Source organism: Trichophyton verrucosum (assembly GCF_000151505.1).
Source record: "Trichophyton verrucosum HKI 0517 chromosome Unknown contig00205_1.f1.exp, whole genome shotgun sequence".
Lineage (NCBI taxonomy): Eukaryota > Fungi > Ascomycota > Eurotiomycetes > Onygenales > Arthrodermataceae > Trichophyton > Trichophyton verrucosum.
In genome coordinates this window covers 21,492-33,683 of record NW_003315517.1, presented here as the reverse complement: position 1 = coordinate 33,683, position 12,192 = coordinate 21,492, and the positions used below count along the sequence as shown (strand labels likewise).

At 48.8% G+C, this 12,192-nt stretch overlaps 3 protein-coding genes across 3 annotated transcripts; 1 reads left to right on the top strand and 2 right to left on the bottom strand.

Moving 5' to 3' along the window:
* Nucleotides 1–1,305: 1,305 nt before the first annotated feature.
* On the bottom strand, nucleotides 1,306–4,614 carry TRV_02269 (uncharacterized protein; the record flags this gene model as incomplete). The annotated part of the gene is made up of 2 exons (XM_003023476.1): nucleotides 1,306–4,113; nucleotides 4,165–4,614. 2 exons carry the CDS (start codon nucleotides 4,612–4,614, stop codon nucleotides 1,306–1,308), a joined length of 3,258 nt encoding a protein of 1,085 aa, XP_003023522.1.
* A 353-nt stretch (nucleotides 4,615–4,967) lies between these two features.
* On the bottom strand, nucleotides 4,968–8,071 carry TRV_02268 (uncharacterized protein; the record flags this gene model as incomplete). Its single annotated transcript, XM_003023475.1, has 5 exons — nucleotides 4,968–5,066; nucleotides 5,125–6,849; nucleotides 6,910–7,373; nucleotides 7,434–7,640; nucleotides 7,798–8,071. The coding sequence occupies 5 exons, from the start codon at nucleotides 8,069–8,071 to the stop codon at nucleotides 4,968–4,970; spliced, it is 2,769 nt and encodes a 922-aa protein (XP_003023521.1).
* Nucleotides 8,072–8,583: 512 nt separating this feature from the next.
* TRV_02267 (uncharacterized protein) lies at nucleotides 8,584–12,069 on the top strand (the record flags this gene model as incomplete). Its single annotated transcript, XM_003023474.1, has 5 exons — nucleotides 8,584–8,890; nucleotides 9,068–9,345; nucleotides 9,404–9,529; nucleotides 9,586–11,336; nucleotides 11,418–12,069. The coding sequence occupies 5 exons, from the start codon at nucleotides 8,584–8,586 to the stop codon at nucleotides 12,067–12,069; spliced, it is 3,114 nt and encodes a 1,037-aa protein (XP_003023520.1).
* Nucleotides 12,070–12,192: the final 123 nt, after the last annotated feature.

Genomic DNA, 12,192 nt, shown 5'->3' with positions numbered 1-12,192 from the left:
TATCCAGCCAAAGACTTTGGAAGAGTTAGACCCAGCCCTGGGTCTTGAGAATATATTTATATTATATTATTGTCTCGAACAAGAGACCAAGGAGCAGCATCATGGCCCGCTGCGGGCAGGAAATGCCTTTTGACGTCAGCTGCCATTGAGCCAGACATGATTGGCCCTGGGCGGTTTCTTCTCAATATTGATCCATGCTGAGCCAGGTCTTTGCAGTCGGTCTTTCCGATCAAACGGTCGCAGCCCTGCCAGCCCTACCAATAGGGTCTACCGGAAGCCGTAGCCGAGAGAGCGGTCTGCCGGTCTCCGAAGGCCCAGAAGAAAGGGTTGATAGATATTGATATCATGGCAGTGCAGTCGAGATGAAATAGCAACGGGGCACCTCTTAGAGACACCAGAGCCGAGGCACAAGTCAGGTGATTGGAGTTTTACCTCCTAATAAGGGGCTTAGGGGCAACAGTAGTATTATTCGCTGGGCGGCCGGCTGGGTGGAAAGCCAACAGAGTGTCAACAATAATATCTCAGGGCTTTCCGCGCATGGCAATTAATGCTCTTCATCCGTTGGTCCTCCGAGGATGTCAAACACTTCATCTCCGACGCATGGAGATATTTTATGACTTTTTATGAATAGTTGCATAACTTTGCATAACTAGTTGTGTTTTGTGCGTATCCACCGTATTGCTGACCCGCTAATTTGAGTATTAAATACCGTAATGGCCGTAACTTTAATACGTATTAGTCATCCATTTTTTAGCCTCAAGCGTGCAGGTTTTGGTTATTTTCGCTACAGAGCCAGTTTGGTTGACCAGGCAGCATTTGATATTAGCCAGAAATATACCCGACAAAAGGTTTCAGGGGACGGCTGTTTCCCTGTTTCCTAGCTCAACATGCCCGGAAATACAAGGCCAATTGAAAAGTTTGCACAGGCGGCTGCAAAATGCTCTGTCGAGGTGAGATCATGTCCTGGATGATAGCGTGAAAGCCCCGTGCTGACCATGTTGAGTCAGGCAACGGTGTATGGCAAGTGTATCCTGGCCGATTACACTGCTGTATCGAAGGATATGTGTGCTAAAGAGTTTATGAAGCTGAAGGATTGCTACCTGGTACGTGTTTGTTCCCCGGTTACATCGGGCTATGCTAATCGCTGATACAGGCCGCTGCAAAGAGACGATAAAGCCTCTAATTTCACGCCATCAGATTAAACCCAGCGGACTACAATAATAGTTCGAGAGCGAGTAGACCAGGAAAATACGTCTAATATTGTATCTAAACAGCCACACTATGGGGAAGCACAGTGCCTTTTTTTTATAGCTTAACAAGTCGAAGCAGGAACATAGCCTTTTGAACTTCTTGAACTTCCTCCATGATCACATCTTCTTCAGCATCAGGGATCTTCCCTTCGACCTCAGTAACGACGTGTTTATCCATGGGCCGTCGAAGTGCTTTTTCAAGAGCCTTGGCTTGTCTGTCGAACACCCCTTCAATTCCAATGTCATCAGGATCAGACAGAACACGATATTCCATCCCAACGTCATCCGTTACTTGCAGGCCAGCCTTCTTTCTGAGGCGCTGGACTCTGTTGACAATCTCTCGCGCAATCCCTTCGTCTGCAAGGTCTGGGTACAAGGCTGCATCCAAGATGGTAAGGACGTCGTCATCAGTGTTGGTTTCCAGTTCAGAGGAGCCTTCGTCTCGCTTTAATCCTCGCTTGACAACAAGGTCACCCGCTACTAGTTCGATGCCGTCGACTAGTATCTTCCCAGTCTCAACGTATTTCTTCACGTCGTCACTAGAGAGTGACGGCAGGGCTTTCTTAACTTTCTGCACGTCCTTCTTCAACTTCTTGCCGAGAACTGGCCAGTCAGCATCAACGCTATACTGGACGTTATATTTAGCTTCATCGGATGAGAGTATCAGGTCGCGGATGTTGAGCTCCTCCACAATGTATGACTCTAGTGAGCGGACGTCGTCGAGGTATTCTTGGTCCTTGTGAATAACAACAAGGGACTTCAGAGGACACTTCAAACCGATGGTGCGGCGCTCACGAGAAACTCTACCAAGCTCTATCACCTTCTGCATTCGCCCGACTTGTCTCTCAATTGTCTCATTGAATAGTTCCTCTCGAACTTCTGGGAAGGGAAGGAAGTGTACTGATCGACTATCTTCTCCTCGGAGCTTCTCAGGAATATGTGGTAGGAGGCGAAGATAGATGGTGTCGGTGATGAAAGGCGTGAAGGGGGCTAGTCCACGAACTAATGTGTAGAGGACTTCAAAAAGGGTATTGAGGGCATGCAGTGTATCGTCCAATCCAAGTTCACCCTTTAGGCGTCTTCGGTTGAATCGGATATACCAGTTAGTTGTGTTGTCAATGAGTTCGAGTAATCTTGGAACCACCGTGTAGAGTCGGTAACCGGCCATCTCCTCGTTTACAAACTTGAGCAAGCTTTGACAGCTGGCCAGGATCCAGCGATCCATGACGTTGGTGTTAGTGGACTCCGCTTTAGGATCAAACATGTAGTCAACATTTTCAACCTTCTTCAACAGTGCAACCTGGCCTTCAAAGAACTTGTAGCTGTTCCACAGTGGCAGGAGAACCTTGGAAACAATTTCCTTGACGCCCGACTCCTTGAACCTCAATGGCTCCGCGCGGACCACTGGCGAGTTGATGAGGTATAGTCGAAGTGGATCAGAGCCGTACCGATCCATCACTAAGCCTGGATCCGGGTAGTTCTTTAGACGCTTTGACATCTTCTTCCCATCCTCAGCGAGGACAATTCCATTGACAACACAGTTTTTGAATGGCAGCTTTCCGAAAAGGTGTACGCCCAAAACTGCAAGGGTATAGAACCATCCACGAGTCTGGTCAAGACCCTCGGCGATGAAGTCACCTGGGAACTTGTCCTCAAAACGCTCTTTGTCTTTAAACGGATAATGCTGTGAGGCATATGGCATGCTTCCGGACTCAAACCAGCAATCAAACACCTCCTCCACGCGACGGAGCACGCCCTTTCCTTTCTTACTAGGAATGGTGATGTGGTCAATCTTGTCACGATGGAGGTCGGTCAATTCACCAGTATAACCACTCAGCTCCTTTAGTTCCTGCACACTTCCGACAGCAACAATCTCTTCGAAATCCTCACTCGCCCAGAGCGGGATAGGTGTACCCCAATAACGATTTCGAGAAATATTCCAATCCCTTGCGTTTGCTATCCAGCTTGCAAAGCGTTTCTCCTTGACGAAAGACGGAACCCAGTATGACTGTTCAATAGACTCCAGCAAAGCGGGAATAACGGGTGTGACCTTGACAAACCAAGAAGGAACTGCTCTATAAATCAAAGGGGTATCAGATCTCCAGCAGAAAGGATAACTATGGGTAATCTGGCTATCAACAACAACTCGGCCTGTGCCTTTCAAGTGTTTGATAATCGCCTTGTCAGCCTCTTTGACATGCATGCCAGCAAAGTCCCTGACTTCTTTGGTGAATCGACCCCTTTCATCTACAGGGTTTGGAGGCAGCCTGTCCCCGCTAATGACGCCGGATTTCATAGCAACGTTGTAATCCTCTTCACCGAACGCGGGAGCCTGGTGGACGATTCCAACACCACTATCGGCGGTAACATAAGACGCAGTGAGTACGCGGAATCCGTGGTCCTTGAACTTGTCGTAGAAGTAGTCAAAGAGGGGCTCGTATTTCCATCCTTCCATATCAGAACCCTTGACACGTTCCAGTATCTTGAACTTTGCCTTCTTGGGGTTCTTGTAAAGTGTCCCCAGAAGAGCCTCCAAAATGTAATAGTTCTTGCCTGAGGCCTCATCGTGAATCTTGATATATTCAAAATCCGGATGAACTGCAAGCCCAACATGGGACGGAAGGGTCCACGGCGTGGTCGTCCAAGCCAGAAGGCAAGTCTGGGGGTCATCAAGGAGTGGGAATGAAACGACAACGGCCGGATCTTGAACGTCCTTGTAGTTTTGCTGAGCCTCGAAGTTACTCAACGGGGTGTTAAGTGCGGTCGAATAGGGCATGACTCTATATCCACGATATACAACGCCTTTGTCGAATAGCTGTTTCAATATCCACCAGATAGATTCCATAAAGGTGGTGTCCATCGTCTAGACAAGCAAACAAACCGTCAGTAAGGTCATTTTAGCCCACCATCATACCCATGGGAAGAGCGCTCCCACCTTATAATCATTATCAAAATCAATCCAACGGCCCAGCCTGTCAATGGTCTGCCTCCACTCCGTAGAAAACCTCATGACAATGGCCTTGCATTCAGCGTTGTAGGCCTCGAGGCCGATCTTCTCAACAGCCTCAGAGCCCGACATTCCCAGCATCTTGTCAATTTCATATTCGATCGGAACGCCGTGCGTATCCCAGCCAAATCTGCGCTCGACATGATAGCCCTTCATCGACCAGTATCGAGGAATAATGTCCTTTATGGTGGAAGCAAGCAAATGCCCGTAGTGGGGTAATCCAGTCGCAAATGGCGGGCCATCGTAGAAGGTGTACTCTTTTTTGCCCTTGGATAACTCGACCTGACGCTCAAAGGCCCCGATCTCCTTCCATCGTTTGAGGATGGCCTCCTCTTCCTTTGGAAAGTCGATAGACATGGCGTCGCGAAGATAGTGCTGTGACTCTGCTGCGTGTGAGATGTGTGTGGGGGGGCGAGCAGTCGCAGCTAGTTATTTAAGCCCTGCCGGAATTTGTGTGAGTCAGCGCGGCAAGTGGGAAATTCTGGCCCAAAGCCCCCTTTTCGCAGCAGGATTTTGAGCAGCCGCATTCACATTATTGGTGACTCATATATACAAAGGAACGACTCGGATGAAGAAAGGCAAACAGGCAATAGCTCTAGGAACAATGTTCAAGAAGAGATAGATGTCAATGGCTAAGAGTATATATGATTATTTCGTCACTCGTTCCGCAATAAGTCTGATTATCAGATGCACTACCATCAAGCTGGCAATCATTCCGCGTCCCCTTCATCTTCGTCCTCATCATCCTCGTCCTCATCTTCATATTCGTCAATGTCGGATACTTCTTCGCCTAGGGCTTCCAACCGTTTCTAAAACCGGTGTTAGCAACGTTCGATTAGAGAGAAGGATATTGGTTAGATAACCTACCTTGTCTGCTTTCCTCTTTGCTTCAAGGTCACTGAACACTATCAGCAGATCTTCTAATTCGTTCTGTGCTGATTTGCGAGCGGCTTCGCTCTCCTCACTGGCCTTTTGCAGCTTCTCGGCTCGTTCCCGAGCTTCCTTCAAGCTCTTCTCCAGCATCTTGTTATGTTCCTCCGCCTGCCGCGCCTTTTCCTCTGCTCGTTGGTTCTTCGCTTCTAGATTCGATAGATTTGTCGAGTACTCTTCATGGGCAGTCTGGAGGTCCAGGATGTGGTCCTTGTTAGCCTTATCAAGGCTCGCCTCTAGTTTCTGCACCATTTGCTTCAATTCTGTGACCTCGCTTTCATGCATGTCCCTAAGTTCAGTAGTTCGCCTTTCATGCTCACTAGCAGTTTGTTTTAGTTGGTTATCGAGAGCATGCAGTTGCTCACCATGGTTCCTGACAAGTTCACTCTTGGCCAACGTATGTTGCTCCTCCAATCTAGACAATTCGGCCTGGTGCGTCTTTTTCATTGACTCATTGGCCTGATTGAGCCTATGTAACTCATGGTTGGTAGAATCTTTGGTCCGTTTGTGGTCCATATGCTCCTGGTCTAGCTTACGCTGCAGATCCAACATCTCTGACTCCAGGTTCTGAATAGCCTGTGCTCGCTCTTCAGCCTGAGCTCTCAAGTTGTCCACTAGTTCGCGCGAGATCCCCTTAGGAATTCCATTTGCCAGTACAGGTACTTCCATTCCAGGATCGCGGTCAATAGCCCGAATGAGTCGGCTAAAATCGTCCTTTAGGAAATCCACAAAGGTTTTCTTAAAGAAGATGTCAGGAAGCCCAGAGTCATGTTGCCCCTGGACCGTTTGTGGTAGAACCTCAAAGTCCCGAACCAGTGGGTGCTCGCGAAGTTTTGTGATTTTGTCAATATATTGCTCTCTTCCAAGCCTGCTGATCAGCAATTGATGTAGGGTTGACCGGGGAATAGGGGAGTCCTTTGTTGAAAATTCGTATATAATCCCAAGAAGAACAGCACATAGCCCCGGAAGAAGTGACTCTGGGGAACCCTCCTGTTTGGCTTCTTGGATCAGGCTTTGGATACTGCTTCCCTCACCCAAGAAGTCGTTAACAACGTCTGGGTCTTCAAATAGCCAGCCACAGAGTAAGGTCAAGTATCCAACCGATATTCTCTCGTCATCATTGCGCTGGATACCGGTGATCAAATTACCAGCAATTGCCTGAACACACGTTACCACCTCTTCCCCACTTTCGGCATCGCCCTCAGTAACTTTCATTGCGGCAGCCTTAGCTTCAGAGTCTTCATATATTAGATGAAATAGCAGGACAGAGGCTAGCCATAGCTGGTAAGGATCTTTCGTAGTATCGAAATCCAATGGGCGGATAAGGATAGACAATATGTTTGGAATCTCATCGCCGCCACCTGTGTGGCCGCTTATTGCTCTGTTCAAAAAGTGAAGCTTGATTCCTGAATGATTCGTAAAGAAAGCCTGGATGCAGTCACAAGACGCGAGGCGAGCATCCAGCATGTTTATCGGGCCTTGTTGCAAGGTCAGGCGCAACAATGCTTCTAGAACGTTAAGCCTTTCGACACTCCGGGCTGGTGCATTTCCATTAACCAGCTTCTGATCCACCGGTGTAGAAGTTATGGTAACTTCCATATCTGAAAACTTTTCCTGGAGCGTTGCATTGGAACAGATCAAGTCCGAAGCTGCAAGGAGAGCCTTCGCTTGAATGTTAGCTAAACACATTTAAAAATCCTTAACTGGAAATGGGGAACTGACCTTTGATTTGAGAGAAACATCAAATTCTTCATTGAATGCAGCTCTAAGCAGTTGTTGCATGGCTCCACTCTGCCAGAAAGCCATCTGGTTTACTGGAGTGCTGATACCGCGCTTGACAAGAAATAGCTGGATAATAGCAAGGATTCCCCAGATATTTTTATTGCGTTGCTCCAGCATCCAGACTGGGAATTCTTCCTCAGGCTTACGATCCTTCATTGCATCTTCCAAAAGCAGGACAAGCTTCCTCACGCAACCTGTCTCCCGGAAAAAAGATTGGTTCGAGGGGTTCAATTGTAAAAGGTTGGCCAGCAAAGCCAGGCAATCCTCTAGTGTCCTAGATCCATGCTTCAGAGACCCCTCAGCTTCTATCAAGGAAAATATCCGCTCGAAAGCATTTTCAAAGGCCACAACTTTCTGCAACTCAGCAGAAGAAACTGTGAGTGCAATGAGAAGAAGAAGTGCCTCTACAGGAGGTAAAGGTTAGCAGTCCACAAATATCTTTGGGCTGATATTCTTATTCGTACCATTACGAGCCGGCTCTCTTGAGTCATCCAATACCGCAGCAATCCTAGATATGCCCAATGGTGCTGTCAATATACATTCCTGTGTTCTCTCCGGGCGAGCTGCCGAAATCTGAGATATCAACTGGAGGGAGTAGAGCCGGGAGTAAAATTCTTTGGTGTCTAGAAGGTCAAGGAGGATTGTGATATTATCTTGTCTCTGTCCATTGCCTTGTCAGCATCTTTATCTTCTGCCAAATTTGAGGAGCGACTTGCCTGAGTAAATTCGTCCGCTAGCCATAGTGCTAATTCATCTGATGCTTCCGGCTGTTAACATGAACAATTAGTTTCCCACTAAGTAATGCGAAGCAGGCAATGCAACCCACACTATTCTCCTCCGGAGAAAAAAGCATCAGCAGAGTCTCCAGGACCAGCTTGATAGTATCAACGTCCTCAACATCGTTGCGGAGAGAAGTGATCAGTGGCCTCAGGGCCTCGGATGCAACAGACGCAGGATATCCCTTGGCGAAGCTCCGGAGCCCAAGTATAGCTGCCCGGCGATCTTCCAGCAGCGTAGAGCTCTGCAGCCGACTGCTCAGCGTATTTATCGTGTCAGTCGCTGTCTGCCGCGCGGGAGCTTGGGATTCGAGGATGCGAAACATCGTGTGTTATGGAACCGAAACAGCACCATCACCGCCGGTCAATGGGGCCGCACATGCTCACGTAGGGACAAGGAAATGGTTGAAGTAAACTCGGAGCCGGCAGCAGCAAGTCCCACGCCCTCAAACGCTGGCTTTCTTCTATTCTCGCTGTCTCTGCGGTCAGTAACAATATCAATATCAACTTTCAAATCCGCTGCAAGTAGTTTATTTTGCTCCAGATACCTTAGGTAATGCAGATATCACGTGGCCTAGCTATTTTAACTATGTGGTCATAATTTAGGTTTCGGAAAAATATTCGATATTTTTTTGATCTTAAATCATTGAAAAAGCCGAAAGCGACGTCAAGAAGACGCAGAGGCAGAACAGAAGAGAGGCAAACCAAGAGTGCACACGCTTCGGAAAGCCTTATCATTGGTATCAGTCGTTTAGCGCAAAGGAAGCAAATTGCAGACAGAGACTGGGTTTTCTTTTCCCATCGTTACCGCCGGCATAGCTCCCGGCACGACGTCGCGATGGGTGTTCCAGCCCTCTTCCGATGGCTTTCGTCCAAGTACCCAAAGATTGTTTCCGCCGTCGTTGAAGAACAGCCGCAGGAGATAGACGGGCAGGAAATACCAGTCGATATCACCAAACCGAACCCAAATGGCGAGGAGATGGATAACCTGTATTTGGACATGAATGGTATCGTCCACCCATGTACGCATCCCGAGGGCAAGCCTCCACCGGCAAACGAGGGCGAGATGATGCTGGAAATCTTCAAATATACAGACAGGGTGGTGAACATGGTCCGGCCAAGAAAGGTGCTAATGATTGCTGTTGGTATGTCGGGCTTACGGCTGTGGGGAATCTAGAGGTCTCCCCTCGGACGGCTACATTATATATGCATGATGTGTTCATAGTCGCCAAGGGGAGTTACAGCCTTTCATTCTCTTTCCCCACTAGCATCTATTCGTTTTGTTATATGTTTGGTACTAATGTTGGGTTCTTTCACTTTAGATGGCGTCGCTCCGCGTGCAAAAATGAACCAGCAACGCTCCCGTCGATTCCGTTCTGCGCAAGATGCAAAGGCTGAAGATGAGAAGAAAGTGGAATTCGCAAAGTTGCTCAAGAAACAGAAACGTGGGAAGAAAGATGTAACAATTACTGAAGAGGTGATTACAAAAACCTGGGATACCAATGTCATCACTCCAGGAACACCATTTATGGATATCCTTGCACTTGCACTGCGATATTGGGTCGCGTATAAGCTAAGCACTGACCCTGGTTGGGAAAAGGTTAGTCGAGTCCATCATCATTGAACCTGCTTGGATGTGTACTAATTGCTCTTATTAGTTGAAAGTCATTATCTCCGATGCCACAGTCCCAGGGGAGGGAGAACACAAAATTATGGAGTTTATTCGTTCTCAGCGTGCTTGTCCGGAGTATGACCCCAATACTCGGCACGTCATTTACGGCTTGGTTAGTAACGAATACGTCTACACATCTAGCATAAGCAGTCGCTGACTAATTTTTAGGATGCCGATTTGATCATGTTGGGGCTAGGCACTCATGAGCCACACTTCCGAGTTTTGCGCGAAGATGTCTTTTTCCAGGAATCAAAAGCCAGAACTTGCAAACTATGTGGGCAAGCCGGCCATGTTGAAGAGGCCTGCACAGGAAAGGCGAAAGAAAAGCGAGGGGAGTTTGATGAAAAGCAAAAGGGAAACCCCCTGAAACCATTCATCTGGCTTCATGTTTCCGTACTTCGTGAATATCTGGCTGTAGAAATGCAGGTCCCTCAACAACCGTTTCCTTTTGATCTCGAGAGAGCTTTGGATGACTGGGTATTCATGTGTTTCTTCGTTGGTAACGACTTCTTACCTCATCTTCCGTCGTTGGAGATTCGTGAGAACGGCATAGATACACTCATTGCAATTTGGCGTGATAATATCCCACAAATGGGTGGCTATCTAACGAAGGATGGCCGGGTTGATTTGGCAAAGGCACAATTAATTTTACAGGGGCTAGCCAAACAGGAAGACGCAATCTTCCGCCGTCGGCGACAGACCGAGGAGAGAAGGAATGCAAATGCTAAACGACGCCAGGAGGAAGACCGTCAACGCAGGAACAATAACAACGACCATGCTCGAAAGAAGCGAAGAGGCTCCCGCGGTGCTGAACCAGTTCCAGATATTCCACCTCTCGTCGTACCTGGGAAAGGCGAATTATCGAGAGCTGAGAGAGAACTGACACACGCCATGGTTGTCAATCGCGGCGCAGTCTACAAGGCTAACATGGCAAACAAAAGCGCTGCCGCCGCTCTCAAGGCCCAGCTTTTATCCGGTGGCACAGCAGAAGACGGCGTTGATACTACAAATGCTCAGGACTCAGCACCTTCAGGGATGCCCAGCTCAAAACTTGGCAAACGCAAGTCGGACGTATTTGAAAACTCAAATACAGAAGCGGAAGCAGAAGAAGAGGATGAGGAAGAGGAAGACACAGTTGAGATTCCGGCAAAGCCCAAAGAAGATGAAATGCCCCCGGATACGGTGCGGCTGTGGGAAGATGGATATGCAGACCGGTACTACGAACAGAAATTCGGAGTAAGCCCCAAAGATATCGCTTTCCGACATAAGGTAGCTCGGGCATACGTTGAAGGACTGAGTTGGGTTCTTTTGTATTATTTCCAGGGATGTCCGTCCTGGACCTGGTACTACCCGTACCACTATGCCCCATTTGCCGCCGACTTTGTTGACATTGGCGAAATGGATGTGCAATTTACAAAAGGGACTCCTTTCAAGCCATTTGAACAGCTGATGGGTGTCTTACCTGCAGCTTCGAACCATGCTATTCCAGAGGTATTCCGGGACCTCATGTCTGATGAGAACAGCGAGATCATCGACTTTTACCCCGAAGATTTCCCCGTTGACCTGAACGGGAAAAAGTTTGCATGGCAGGGAGTTGCTCTGTTGCCGTTTATCGACGAGAAACGCCTGCTGGCCGCCATGGATAAGCGGTATCACCTGTTATCGGAGGAAGAGCAAGCCCGCAATGCCATGGGGAAGGATGTACTACTATTGTCGGAAAAACACCCTCTTTACGAATCTCTGACAGCCAATTTCTACTCCAAAAAGCAAGTGTCGTCGAAGCTCAAATTGAACATGCGTATCAGCGAGGGGCTGGGTGGGAAAGTCGAGAAGAATGAATCATACCTACCCCATAGTTCTCTATCCCTGGAGGTGGATGGCGCCGATATCCCTGCACTCGATGAAGATCGGTCAATAAGGTAAAAAACGTGGCCCCCGGTTACATTAATATGTATTATGTATATATTTGTCTGTCTGCTAACACATTGCGACACAAACAGTGTTTACTATGAAATGCCCAGGTCCATGCATACCCATAAATCCATGCTGCTTCGGGGTGTCAAGTTCAAGGAGCCAGCTCTTGACAAGGCAGATCTAGAGATCACCAGAAACAAAGCTCGACACTCTGGGCGGTCATTCGGAGGAGCACCACTCCATTCTAGCCGCGGTGGTAGAGGCAGGGGAGGCGGAAGAGGTGGAGGCCAGATATCCTACGCCAGCAACGACCGCCCCAACCCCTTTGCTGCACACGTAGCCCCAGGCTATATTCCCCCACCGCACATGGGCGGAGGGCCACCTGGGTACAATCCTGCGCCCCCAAATATGTACAACGGCCCTGATCGATACCGGTCTCAGGGAGGGTACCCTCGGGGAGGCGGCGGCGGCGGCGGCGGCGGATACGGCGGAGGCTATGGGGGCCATTACCAGCAACCACCTCCACATAGCTGGGCCCAACACGACGGCCCAGCTTACAGTCACCCCTCTCGCAACCCCTACCAGGACCGCGCTCACTACCAGCGCGGCGGAAGCAGCGGGTACGGGCGTGGCGGAGGAGGAGGAGGATCCTATGATGGCAGGGGAGGAGGAGGCTACTACGGCTCCAGGGGATCCGGTCGTGGTCGAGGTCGAGGTGACGGGTATGGCAGGTACTAAGCAAGCGCTGAACTCGCTTAGTCTACGTATAGCTGTACGAATATAGAACGCTCCCACCATCTATCTCCTTTTTCTTTTCTTTTTTTTTTCTTTTTATATCCTATCCCCATCGCGGCCATTTCG